This window comes from Tupaia chinensis, unplaced genomic scaffold, assembly GCF_000334495.1.
Source record: "Tupaia chinensis unplaced genomic scaffold, TupChi_1.0 Scaffold000086_1, whole genome shotgun sequence".
NCBI lineage: Eukaryota > Metazoa > Chordata > Mammalia > Scandentia > Tupaiidae > Tupaia > Tupaia belangeri.
Window position 1 is genome coordinate 2188688 of NW_006159548.1, and position 13131 is coordinate 2201818.

At 42.3% G+C, this 13131-nt stretch overlaps 1 protein-coding gene across 2 annotated transcripts in view; it reads right to left on the minus strand.

Moving 5' to 3' along the window:
* Nucleotides 1-558: 558 nt before the first annotated feature.
* The window catches only part of ADAMTS3 (ADAM metallopeptidase with thrombospondin type 1 motif 3), a 294220-nt gene continuing 281647 nt past the window's right edge, over nt 559-13131 (minus strand). For both annotated transcript variants that reach the window (XM_027769729.1, XM_006142907.3), the window contains exons 20-22: nt 12098-12305; nt 9342-9459; nt 559-3221 (exon numbers count right to left, since the gene is read on the minus strand). In XM_027769729.1, the coding sequence (XP_027625530.1) occupies nt 2653-3221; nt 9342-9459; nt 12098-12305 (895 nt within the window). In that variant the 3' untranslated portion in view covers nt 559-2652. The remainder of the gene's footprint in view (nt 3222-9341; nt 9460-12097; nt 12306-13131) is intronic.

The window sequence follows — 13131 nt, forward strand, 5'->3', positions numbered from 1 at the left end:
GACAAGAGGTGTGAGAAGTGAGAAAGCAAGCCTGCAGGTCCCAAACCAGTTGGCCATGTAGGAGTTCAGTGTCCCAACCACCACATTGTCTGCTGGCCCCTATATTTTTTAAAAATGTTGATACACTCAGATGTGAAAATAGGTGGCACTATTAGTTAATTTGAGTTTTTTTTTTTTTTAATTTTTTTGCTATAGGACACATGCACTCTCCAGAGAGGCAGAAAGTGAGAAATCATCCCCCAAAGGAACGGTTAAGCCATAATCCCTTCTCCTCCATTCTCACAGGATCTTGGGCACCCATGCATGTGCACCTGCTGTGAGTTTTAAGTTTGGGACTCAAACTGTGGTCAACTATGTGGGAGTCCAGCCTTATAACTAGGACTCCATCTGCTGGTCACAATTTGAGCCTTTTAAGAGAAAGGACAAGTAGCAAATGAATTTCATGTCATTTTACTTGGTTAGAAAGGCCATGTTTCCATTACTCTGTGGTGAATGCAATGATAAAAATCTAGATAGAGCCAGATCTCTATTTTGTTAACATTTTTATTGGTACGTGCTCCCAATACAACAAACAGTATCAGTAGTGTACACTTTGATAAAAAGGTATCTTTAGCTTAGTAGAAAAGAAAGCTCAAAGGTCAGCAGTATAATGAATATGTACATCTTCATGGGAGGTGTCTGTGTGTGACCATCTTTATATTCCCCTGTAGACCAGACGGATGCACATGCGAGTAAACTAGAGAGAATTTCATTCTGGAGACATATGGGGTGGGGGTGAGAGGGGACAAGGCTCAGGGGATTGATTTCCTATCTGAAATTCACTTAATTTGTTTGACCTTCAACACTCTTGCACAAAGTAGCAGCGATTCTGTAGAGGTATAGAGTTAATGGGTTGAGCTGTTAAGTTTACAATGGCTAACATGCAAAAGTCCTTGTACACCATGTGTTTTGAGAGGGTAACACATTATATTATTAGACAGTTTGGGTACTGACTTCAAAAATATTATGCTGATAACATTTTCTTTTTAAGTGTAACTTATGAAATATTTACTTTCACATACTTTTAAAAATGTTTCTGATTCATTATTTTATTAAATACCTAGTTGAGTCCACACTGTTTTACGCTTCCTGGAAGGAGTAGAAGTCATTAACTTTTTATCGACTACTTGAAAAAGGCAAAACATGTATAACATCAGATTTGTTCCATTTTAGCTCTTTAAACTGGTTGTGGTAATTGGCTTAAATTTCTCTTCTATGCACCGAACAAGGCATGCATCTCTAATTAAGTCCCTCTAGTTTACCTAAATATGAGTATGTCATGGATAGTAGTGTAAATATCTAGTACATAAAAATAATATGAAGGAAAACAACTTTTAATAAATATCTTCGGTTCTGAATTCTATATACAAGAACTTTACATCAACTCCCTGGAGAGAGCATTTCTGGCTTTGCTGTGAGCAAAAGTGACCACTGACATAAGTTACTAGCACATTATTGCAGTCAGATGCATTGTGGTTGTGAACATTTGGCTATGAACCATGCAGAAAATAAATACCGTAACCATTGACAAGCGCTTTCTCAAACCTGTTTTCAGAGCCCTATTCCAATCAAGTGTTTGTTCTAGTTCACTGGTACTTTTTATAGCTACCAACATACAAACAAGTTATCCCCAAACATTTTCATTTGTGATCAGTACAGTACATCACGTTTAACTGTGCTCAGGTATGTCAACGGTGACGAATTTCAACAATAACGACAATGAAACAGGAGAGAACAGGACATCTCAGGGGTGCCTGTAGAGGTCCTGGTAACAGAATTTCTGTTTTATCATGCACAGTGTACTTACTATTTACTGTGACCACAAGCATACTAAGACATCAATCTTACGCCTTTTCATTCTAAGAATGGAAAGCACTGGCTAAGTTGAGATCTGTCTATCTTTACCTTTCGCTTTTTTCCCTATAACTTAGATATCACATTGTTGACTCAACAAAACCATACAATGAAACCATTTGTATTGTCAGTAGCTCTAATTCCAACTTCTTTGAAATAGTCTGCTTTGAAAATCAACCTATAGAATGTCAAATAAGGCAATACTCCATGACAGGCACCAGAACACCCAGAAATGTAATATAGTAAACAATCATTTGAGAACACATCTCTTAAAATAATACTGATTTCTGCAATATACAGTATTTACACAACAGCTGCAAATTTGCTCATACAATATTTCTAATATAGATAAATAGGTATATAAGTCTAAGAATTCTTTGTTCCATTTCCAAAATTTCTAGTTAAAGTGTAAACTGTTGGCATCTCTTAATTTGTACTGTAAAAAATCAGCTGCTATGCACACCCGGTGCCAGTTCCTTTTCTGTTTTTGAGCGTGACCAACACACTTAGCAACTTCTTTTCCTTCTGTTCCTAATCTTTGGTGCTTTCTTCCACTGAATTCTGGTAAGTGAGTCAATGCAGAACAAATGGAGGATGAAAGCAACTAGAAAGTGAACCAGCACTTTTTGTTCTTCCACGTACAGATAAAATGAGTTGATGCTCTAAGGAGATTTCCACATTAACCTAGCTGTATGCACCATGGGGAGAGGGAGGTTGTCCAGGTTTTCCTCTGATTGTTAGCCTTGGAGTTTTACTTTCTCATCTTTCTGAGGTGGACGATCTTACTGGATGTCTCCTGTCAATAACCTTTTCATCCTTCTTTGAGGTTCTTGCCTGAGAAGAAGCACCTATGGAATCACTGACTGCAAGGAAGGGATCTGCAGCCATGCGTGAAGTTGAACGGAGGTGGCCACTCTTGGTGGGTGGAGAGGAAGATACGGAGACCAGCCGCAGAGTCTGGGTTCCTGCATGCTCAGTTCTCCTCTGGGGTAAGTGAGCACCATCAGGTTTACTGTTTGGCTTGAAAGCAGCATATGCATTTGGATGTCCCACTGAAGAGATGCTACTCAGAGCTTTCTTCTCAGTAGGGGTCTCTGAATGGTGAGGAACAAAAGGTGTAGGCATCACTAGAGACCTAGAGAGGTCACCCGGGTTAAAGAGAACATCATCCTGAGTTTCCGCAGCTTCTAGAAGATAGGGTGGTGACACGGTGCTGCTGCGCTTGCTACACGACTCACAACACAATTTGTTATACCCGGGGATGGAGCAGTAGCGGGCCAGCACCTCCATTTGACAAAATATGGACTTGTCCCCCAAACATGGCTCATCTGCAAAAGGTAAAAGAAAACAAAGAAAATGTGCATGGCTAAATGAAATAAGGGGTTGTAACTGTAAATGAATGCATTAGGTTACTAGGAGAGCCATGATGTATTTTTCTGTGTTTTTCTATGCAAAAACACATGATGACTTTCCTGATGACCAAACAGAACAATTTAAGTGAAATCTGGCAGCAACAGTTGTCCACAGAACCCTTTCCATTAAAATATTACAGTTAAAATAAGTTTTCCAAAAATGGGATGATCACCATTTTTGTATCTCCATCAGGAGTCTACAGATCATGGAGTGTTTTTGTCCCCCAAGTGGGAACATCTATTTGATTTTAGAATGAAAAAATAAAATTCATTTCATTGTAAAGACTATTTTTTTAAAGAGGATTTTGCCTTAGGTTGTGTGCACTCGACAGAGAGAGAGAAAGACAGTGGGAGAGAAAGTGAGAAACCACCCCTCCAGGCAGTATGGCTATGCTGCAATCCCTTCTCCTCCATTCTCTACCTGGGATCTTTGGCATGCATGTACACCCACCCAGTGTGATTTTCAAGCCATTGGGTACAGGACCCAAACTGCGGCTGGCCATGTGGAACTCCAGTAATGTAATCACTACATCATCTGCTGGCCCCTATTTATAAAGGCTTTTAGGATACAACAGAAAACTTTTAAACTTTTATGGATATTTCTTTTTCCTTTTTTGGAAAGGTTTTTGCTAGGAGGCATGTGTGCTCACCAGAAAGACAGAGAGAGACAGAGAGACAGAAAGTGAGAAATTACCTATCCGCCCCCCCCCCCCCCGGGGGGGGGTGGATGACCATGCTACAATCCCTTACCCTCCATTCTCATCTTGGGAACTTGGGAATGCACGCACATGTGCCCAGCGTGAGTTTAGGCCACCAGGTCCAGGACCCAAACCGCAGTCAACTACATGGAAGGCCAGTGACATAGACAATACGCCAACTGCTGGTCCCAAAATTTTATGGATATTTCTAATAGCATATGGTCTACATTATATATTTTTAAAAATCAAATACTAAAGACCTGCTGGGGCAAAACAAATCCTAATACTATATTACAAAAAGGAGCCAGCTGGTGGCATGGTGGTTAAGGGTGCTGGATTCCCATGTGGCCGACCGCAGTTTGAGTCCTGGACCTGACGGCTTGCTTTCTCACTTTCCTTTTCTCTCTCTCTGTCTCTCTCTGACCAAATTAATAATAACAAATTAAATTAAATAAATAACTATATTTAAAAATATATATTACAAAAAGAAAAATAACATTTTTATTGAAAGAATAAGCTCTAGCTTGAGAGCAATGGTTTCATGCTTACCATTGCATATGCTCAGGTAATTCTTTGAAAGCACAAATTTGGGTAATGTATGACAAGTTTATTATGAACAATTCAGAATGGTGACCTATTTTGAGTTAGAGAAGGTTTCCCTGTGAGAATTCCTCTTCTCAAGGTCTCTAAGTGGGAGCACTTTGGTATTGCAAAGAGCCATTCATAGCCTGGCTCTTATCGACGTCAAAATATGCTTGTACGTAGAGAAAAAAAAGGGAGTTAAGACCTGAGAAAAGTAAAATGAGCAAATTAACTTTATGGTAATTTGCCTAGGGCTAGATGGGAAGGGTTGAAAGTCAAACAAATAAGAAGGAATCTCTGATGTGGAGCCTTCTGACAAAACCAATTATTAAAATTAAAACATTTGAGTCTGGGACCAGCAGGTGGCATGGTAGTTAAGGCACTAGACTCCCAGCTGGCTTGAAAATCATGCCAGAAGTATGTGTGTAGAGAAGAATGGAGGAGAAGAGATTGTGGTGTGGCCATCCCCTTTGGGGGTGATATCTCACTTTCCTTTTGTGTCTCTCTCTCTCCCCTAGGGAGTACATTGTGCCGTGGCAAAACCTTAAAAAACAAATAGAGACCTTTCAGTTTCTTTGTTAGACTCCCTCCTGCCCCCATCATTATAAAAAGTTCAGAGAAAGGGTTTCACACATGGTCCCTAAAGGCCATTTGATATTAATAGCAGTTTGAGACACTGATAGAAAGTATTACTTATTTGATTGAAATATGGTAGAAAAAATGTGACTTTATTTAACTCTGAGAATTGGCCATTCAGCCTACATTTCAGCCCATTAGAGCAGTTAGAAGCAATTGGGACTAGTAATTGGTGGAATGGTTACGTTGCTGGATTCCCACATAGTTGACCACAGTTCAAGCCCCAGACTGGGTGACTTAGAAAACTCATGCTAGGTGTGTGCGCGTGTGTGCCCAAAATCCTGAGAGGAGAAAGGATTGCTGTATGGCCATCTCCTGGGGGGGCGGTTCTCACTTGTTATCTCTCTGGAGAGTGCACACACCCTATAGCATAATAATAATAACAACAACAACACAGAATCTGTAACAGTAATGCTATCTTATTAGCACCTCAGATGCACACACACACACACACACAAAAAGAAGATTTTTTGCTTGGCCGAAGAAAGAATAAAGCAAGTTCTTGGTGACAGTTGGGCACAGTTGCAGAAATACAGAACGCAACCAGCTATTAAGATCAATAGCACTTATCCACAAAGTATTTATCTTCCTAACAGTAATGACTATATAAGAATAAAATATTATAGCGACAGTACATTTTAAAGCTTCAGAGTAAATTATATTCCTTGCTTTGTTTCGTGTTTTGAGCTTTCAAATATACTTTCTGAAGTAAAATAACTGTGTATCTAAGTCCTGTGTCTCCCCCTTGTGGTCATACTTAACTTTGCTATTGCATTATAATGGAATGATTTATAGGGTTTATGGACTTGAAGCCTGAATTTTTTTCTAAAAATGAAACACCTGATAAAATAGTACCTTGCCAATTTTCTTAGGGAAAAAAAATAGTACATTCAGCAGAGGTGAATATGCAACCAATGCCTCATGATGGTGTCGCAGGTCAAGGAACAAGTAATCTCTGTGGCCCTGATTCTCACTAGTGTGTCCAAGCAATGTCCACATTGTCATGAGGCATGGATTTAGGGGGGTTGCATTTCAGATGAAGGTTGTAGTGCAGGAGAATGGGTTGGTCAGGAGAGGAAGTGTGAGACAGAAATGACACAGATGGATGGTAAATATGAGAGACAGGGAGACAAGAAGAAAAGACAAGGCAGTGGAAGGGACAGGAAGAAAGAGAAACAGAGATGAAGGAAACAGACACAGGGAATCAAACAGATGGAAGAGTAGGGAATGGGGGCTGGGAAGAAGACAGACATGGGTGCTATGATCTGAATGTATGTGTCCCCCTGAAAATTCCTAGTTGAACCCTAACCTCCAATGGGATTGTATTAAAGATGGAGCCTCTGGAAGGTAAGGAGGCATGAAGGTAGAACCCTCACCAATGGGATTACCCTTACAGAAGAGACTCCAGGGAGATCTCTGGCCCCTTCCAGCATGTGAACACAAAGTATCTATGAAGTCCTCACCAGACACCAAATCTGCTGGTACCTGGATCTTGGACTTCCCAGACTTTAGAACTGTGAGTAATAATTTTTTCTCTATAAATAATAATTCTTAAGTAATTTTTAAAAGAATTATTTTATTTAACTTCCTTCCTTCCTTCCTTCCTTCCTTCCTTCCTTCCTTCCTTCCCTCCCTCCCTCCCTCTCCCTCCCCCCTCTTTCTTTCAATTTGACCAGAGAGGAACAGAGCAAGAGAGAGAGAGGATAAACAAGAAAGCAAGCCACCTGTCTGGAACTTGAACTGTGATTGGCCATGTAGAAGTCCAGTGCCCTTAACCACCATGCCAACTGCTGACCCCTAGTAGTAATTTTTTTCTATAAATTACCCATTTTAAGATATTTTGTTATGGCAGCCAGAAGACTAATAAAATAGAAGACAAGAGTCAGAGGGATGGAAGAGAGAGAGACATGGATGGGGAAAGAAGATGAAAGGGTGGAGAAAAGGATACTAAGAAAAATGGAGGAGAAAGAGACACAAGTGGGAGAGAGAGAGAGAGAGGGAAGAAGAATAAGAAAAAGATGAGGCTGAAAAACCCTGTATGAGACAGCAGGTGACAGCAACTTGGAGATAGCAAATAGAGACTCTGGTATAGAGAGGACACAGAAGGAGACAGTGATGGAGACTGAGATCCTTGAATGTGTTTTGTTTTACAAAAGCAAATTGACTTACATCTTAAATAAAATATCCTCTGCTTTTGTCACATAGAAGTTGGTAGTTCAGACCAATTTACATTCCCATCAGCAATGTAAGAGAGTCCCCCTTTCTCCACACCCCCCACCAGCACTTATCATTTTTTGAATGTAAATTGGTCCAGCCATTGTGGAGAACAATTTGGAGATTCTTCAAAAATCTACAAATGGAATTTTCATATGACTCAACAATCCCACTCTTTGGTATCTACCCAAAGGACAGAAGAATTCTTACTTAGAAAAGTACTTGCATGATATTTATTGTGGCATTATTCACAATTGCTAACACATGGAACCAACCCAAATGCCCAGAGACAGATGAATGGATTGAAAAACTGTGGCACATATACTCTATGAAATACTACTCAGCCATTAAAAAAAAAAAAAAAAAAAACAAGACCTTGGCTTTTGACAGAAAGTGAATGAATAAAGAAGATTTACTGCTGAGTGAAACAAGCCAGGCAATGAAGGAGAGACATTGTATGTCCCCACTTAATACATACCGAGTTTCCGTACTCTGTGACTGAAACTGAATGACTAAAGGATATAGAAACACAATAAATGGTTGTGAATATCAGATACAGTTTGGGAAGAGTGTGGGTGAAGGAATACAGTCTGAGGAAGAACATTAAGGAGAAAAATAAAGAGGCAAAGCATTAATGGACCAAAGAAATGGGGTACTATCTGTTGAAGATAACTTTATAGTATTATCAACTGGACTGGAAGAAATGTAAACGTGTTAGAATATTCATTTTGCAAACTAAATGATGTGATTGAATGTATAAAAGAACTTCAAATAAAATAAGATTAAAAAAAAGTTGGAAGATCAGGCCAATGGTCAATTTTAGCGAATGTAGGAGGTGACTGTTTGACAATATTCCACATATGGACAGTTATTGTTGATAGCTCTAGGACTTTGTGACGTTTATTATCAGTAGGTCTAATAACAATAGGAATAATTTGGTAAAATATTTCAAAGCCTTCTGGACGTGCCTTTTACAATGACATAAAGTCACAGCTAAATAAGAGAACAGAGAAAAAACTCAGTAGTCACCACTAGGAGCACAAACTGAAGAGAACAAGATACCTGGCAGAGCTCCCACCCAGCACTGCCACCTCACAGGAACAGCAGGCCTGCAGTGACTGTGACAGTGTGAGACCTTGCTTCAGACAGCATTCCTAAGGAACCTTATGAGGCTCCTATTTCAAGGGTGTTTCCTTTGGTTATTTCTTCACTTGATCTTAGCAAAGGACCAAGAAGTGATCCTTTGGTTCTTTCTTTTTTTTCTTTTTTTAATGGATATGCTTCCCATATCCATTTAAAAGAGAGAGAGAGAGAGAGATTTTTGCTATAGGGCATGTGTGCTTGCTAGACAGACAGAGAGACATGAAGTGAGAGATCACTAACCCCCCAGGGGAGGTGGTCACATTGCAATCCCTTCTCCTCCATTCTCCTCTTGGAATTTTTGGCATGCATGCATATGCGCCTCGTGTGAGTTTTGAGCCACTAGGTCTGGGAGTCCAGAGATGTAACTCTTACGCCCTGCTGGTCTTCCCTTTGGTTATTTCTTGATGAGCCAATATAAAAGTCCAAACTTATCCTTGAAAGTAAAGTCTGCTTTCTGAAGGTCAAAGCATTATCAAAAGGTTGACCCTGTAGTGCAGTGGTTAGGTGCTGTTCACAGAGAGCCAGGTCCCACACGACCATCAGTGATTTAAGTCCCAGTTCTATTAACCTGAAAAATATGCTAGTTTCGCCTGCATGTGTGTATGCATAGGACTCTGTTAAGATGGAGAAATGGAGGAAGGAGGATTGTGGCTGCACCCACTGAGGGAACTCTTTCTCTCTCTGGTGAGTATGTGTGCTCTCTGGCATTAAAAGCAAAGCAAGCAATGGTCAGAGCAGTGAAGTTGATCAGAGTTATACCTACCATTGCAGGGAGGCAGCTGACAGGCTCTAACTGATTCAGGCTTTTCACCATCGCAGTGGTCTCCAGCCCTGCAGAGAACCTGCCTCACCTCTGTTCCTTCACCACAAGTTACTGAACACTACAGGGGGGGAAAAAAGGTTGTGATTATAGACATGTATTCCACTGACACCCTACATACACACACACACACCACACACACACACACACACACACACACACACACACATACACAGAGCGAGCTCTGGAATTCTTTCTAGGTTTATGCAGTGCTGCACTATGTTGTTTTGCTTTGTTTTCCATAGGGTACGTGTGCTTGCCAGAGAGAAAGAGGGAGAAAGAGACAGTGAGAGGGAAGGGGAGGAATTATCCTACCCTTCCCCCTCACCTCCTTCTCCCCAACCCAGGGGTGATAGCCATACTGCAATCCTGTCTCTTCCAGTATCTTCTCAGAATTTTGGGCACTCATGCCCACATGCTCAGTGTGATTTTCAAGCTGCCAGGTCTGGGACTTAAACCATGGTCAGCCATGTGGGAGTCTAGCAACCTAACCACCATGTTACCTGCTGATCCTACCACTATCCACACCTCTCTCAAAAGCTCTGTGCTGGGACCAGCAGTTAGTGTAATAGCTATGTCGCTGGACTCCCATGTAGTAGACCGCGGTTCAAGTCCCGGACCTAGTGGCTTAAACTCATGCTGGGCACGTGTGCGTGCGTGCCCAAGATCCCGAGAGGAGAATGGAGGAAAAGGGATTGTGGCATGGCCATCCCCCCTGGGGGGTGATTTCTCGCTTTCTGTCTCTCTGTCTGTCTGTCTCTCTCTCTCTCTGTCTGGCAAGCGCGAAATCCTCTAAAAAAAAAAAAAAAAAAAAAAAAAAGCTCTGTGCTTTGCTTCCCATATCCATTGGCCTGGGGCTCTTGCCCAAAGATGTTTGTTTGGTGACTGCTGAGACTCAATGTCATGTGGCCTGGGTCACCACCTACCTGGTATTTCTAAAGACTCAAAAGTACGAATCACGGGGTCATGGGAGAAAAATGCATCAACAAGCAGGTAGAGAGTGAATGAGGAAGTAGGGAGTGGCTCCCAGAAAGAAGGAGCAATCAAGAGATGGTCCCGCCTCAGAGCCCACCAATGACTCGCCTGTTTCTCCTCAGAGTCCCAGGGCTCATCCACAGCTCCTGTCTACAGCAATAGCACAATGGTTCTGAAATACTTTGACGCCATCGTTTATCAACCAGGACACATTTCTTTCCCTTTCTAGGCCTGGTACCTAGCCAGCGTTCCACATGAAGAAGCCATCATGATGATGATACACCCCCTGTCCTCCCAAAAAACACTAGTGGTGCCTCTTCTGGGGAGGCAGTCTCCCCTCTCCTTCACTTTCCTTATAGGTGGCAGGATTGACTGACATGCTACCTTGGTTCACTCAACCCCCTGGAACTATTATTACTCCACTCCCATGAATTCATGCCCCTAGTGAAGAGGCTCACTGCTCACCAAGCCCAGAAATTTCCATGCCATTGCTGTAGGTAGGAGTTGTGGACGAGCCCTGGGACTCTGAGAAACAGGACATGAGTTCTCGGTGGGCTCTGAGGGGGGGACTTTCTCTTGATTGCTCCTTCTTTCCGGGGCCGCTCCCTACCTGCTCTCTATCTGCTTGTTGATGTACTTTTCTCCCATGACCCCATATTCCTAGTTTTTGAATCTTTAGAAATACCAGGTAGGTGGTGATCCAGGCCACATGACACTGAGTCTCAGCGGTCACCAAACAAACATCTTTGGGCAGGAGCCACAGGCCAGTGGGTATGGGAAGAAAAGCACAGAGTTTTTGAGAGAGGTGTGGATAGCAGTAAGCACAGGCCCTAGACAGGATTATGGGGCTCTGCCGTGCATGGCTGCCAGAGGTGAGCTGCCCCCTATATGCCTTCCAGAGCAGAGGAGGAAGAGCCCAGAAAGATACTACCTACAAGGTGGCCTTCTGACTCTGGAGCTGAGCCCTGTCAGGTGAAGTGGAGACTGTGAGATGTCAGGGGTGGGGTGGGTGTAGCCAAAAGGCAGGAGGTTGGCCTGACCTGAGCAGTGGAAGTTTACTTGAATTGGGACCAGGAGTCAGAATAAAGACAGAAAAAGAGGAGTTAGGGCAGCTTGTCTAGGGCAGGGCCTTGTGCTCACAGTTGAATGTCAGGAGTGTGGAACTTAACCTATAGGAACAGGGAAGTCAAATTATTAGAAGACCTGTCACCAGGGCCAGTAGGTGGCATAGTAATTACGGTGCTGGACTCCCATATGGCCAACTGTAGTTCAAGTCCTGGACCTGGTGGCTTGAAAATCATACCAGGTGTGTGTGTGCCTGCCTGCCAAAATCCCAAGAGAAGAATGGAGGAGAAGGGACTGTGATGCGGCCAATCCCCCTCAGGGTTGATTTCTCATTTTCCCACTCACTGTCTCACTTTCTCCCCAGCAAGCGCAATACGGTAATAACCTGGTTTTTTTGTTTGTTGGTTTGTTTGTTTTTTTAAAGTCACCTGTCAGACTCCTTTATGTCATGAAATACCCAAACATGTTTGCCCTTACAAACTAATCTTAAATGCAAACACTCTTAAAGTACTAATTTTTTTCAAACAATTCCAGGTGATTGCAGAATATCCAATAGCTTCAATTCACACAAAGCCTATCTGATGTTTAAATCAAATGAAAATATGTTACATAAGCTTCCACACCCTTTAGACACACGCACGTGGAGTTCACACACCCACCTCATTCCAAGGCCCCGTTTTCCACTGAGCTGGGCAGGGCCCTCTGTTACAGGGCCGGCGGCTCTCGGGTCGGTCACCCATGCAGTACTTGCTGTGCACAGAACGGTTGGTGCCATCCTGGAGAGGCTGGAGGCAGCGCACGGTGCGAAGCTGGTAGCCAGAACTCCCACAGGTTTTGGTGCAGTGTTCCCACTCCTCTGCCACCCAGCTGGGAGGGCGGGAGTTAAGATGGAACATTGTCATTGGGGTGTATAGATGCGTGCATCCCTGTACCGTGAAACCAAGGCCTCCCTGCTCTCTGAGCAACTTGCAGCCCAGTGGGGTGCACTGTAGTGAGGAAGCAGTCTCAGAAAGATGATGCATCGGACAGATTTCTAACAATTAGTCTATTTTTAATGTCCTATTTTTTGTGCATCTCAGTGACTCTAGAACCTTCTCCTTCCCAAAAGGGTGAACTGCAGAGAATTTCAAAAACTCAACTTCAGGTTGCCCTGTAAAGCTCAGGCATGAAGAGTTTCCAAAAAGAGTGGCAAATCATTGCTAGCCATGGGGCCTAATGTTATGAAGACATCAGAAGCAAATTTAAAAAGGAATCCATCTAACATAAACTACTGCAACCAAATTATGGAGTTTACTCATGCTTTAATATTCTGAGATGATTCCTTCATTTCTACAGCTGCTGCTGTAAAAGCTACCTCTCATTTTGATCTTGCTTGGATAATTTGGTTCTTCATGCTGGACCTGACAAAGGGGTAAAGGTGGTATGCACCCATGGCTGGGGAGAAATTGCTCCCATGCATGCACCTGAGAGAAATAAAAGATTTCTTTTAGGACATGCCCAAATTCTAGTGCTAATGGCAATGCCCCAAGCACTTTCTAAATCAGTTATCAGATATACTATTACAGACAGTTCTTCATTTCAAATGGTGACCCAGTCCCAAAGGCTGCTGCTAATGATTCCATCTGGTTAATGAATCTGTCAGTATATAACTGAGTCATACTGTTTGATGTTTATTCTGAAGTTATATTCCTGC